The 558-nt window shown below is 35.7% G+C and overlaps 1 protein-coding gene across 1 annotated transcript in view; it reads left to right on the top strand.

Annotated features, from left to right (window-relative positions):
• Positions 1-558, top strand: part of LOC107722326 (huntingtin-interacting protein 1-related protein-like) — an 18938-nt gene that overhangs the window by 16571 nt on the left and 1809 nt on the right. The window contains exons 24-25 of the mRNA XM_016530639.1: positions 187-245; positions 326-356. Of these exons, the coding sequence (XP_016386125.1) occupies positions 187-245; positions 326-356 (90 nt within the window). The remainder of the gene's footprint in view (positions 1-186; positions 246-325; positions 357-558) is intronic.

The following is a 558-nucleotide window of genomic DNA, read 5'->3' as shown; positions in this document are numbered from 1 at the left end:
GGTTTTCATCCAAAATATCTTAAATTGTGTTCCGAAGACGAACGAAGCTTTTAGGGTTTTGTAACGACATGGGGGTAAAGTGATTAATGACAAAATTTTCATTTTGGGGTGGAGTATCCTTTTAATGATGCTGGATTGAACTCAGGATTTGCTATGACTTCATGAGTTTTTTCTTATGTAATACAGGAAATATTGAGCCAGGCAAGAAGAGATTCATCTGGAGTGAAGCTGGAAGTTAATCAAAAGTTAGTTTGGGATATAGTTTTATGTTTATGTTTTGTAGTTTATGTGTTGTGTAATTAAATGTTTGTTTGTTCTATTACAGCATCATTGGCTCGTGTTCAGATCTAATGAAGGTACGTTTAGATTCACAGAGATGAATATGTTGTTAAATACATTACCATTTAAAATGCATGAAATTGATCAAAACTGACAATAAAAACACGTATAATGTAGAGGTCTGTCTGTGTGCAGAATGTGCATAACGATGCTCAGAGCAGGCTGTACCTGTGGTAAGTATAGCAGGCTGTAGTGTGGTGAGGGTATACCCTCAGACAA

This window comes from Sinocyclocheilus rhinocerous, unplaced genomic scaffold, assembly GCF_001515625.1.
Source record: "Sinocyclocheilus rhinocerous isolate Xijiao unplaced genomic scaffold, SAMN03320098_v1.1 scaffold874, whole genome shotgun sequence".
In the NCBI taxonomy this organism is placed as follows: Eukaryota; Metazoa; Chordata; class Actinopteri; order Cypriniformes; family Cyprinidae; genus Sinocyclocheilus; species Sinocyclocheilus rhinocerous.
The sequence above is the reverse complement of the archived record's forward strand: the minus strand, read 5'-3'. Positions and strand labels throughout refer to the sequence as shown.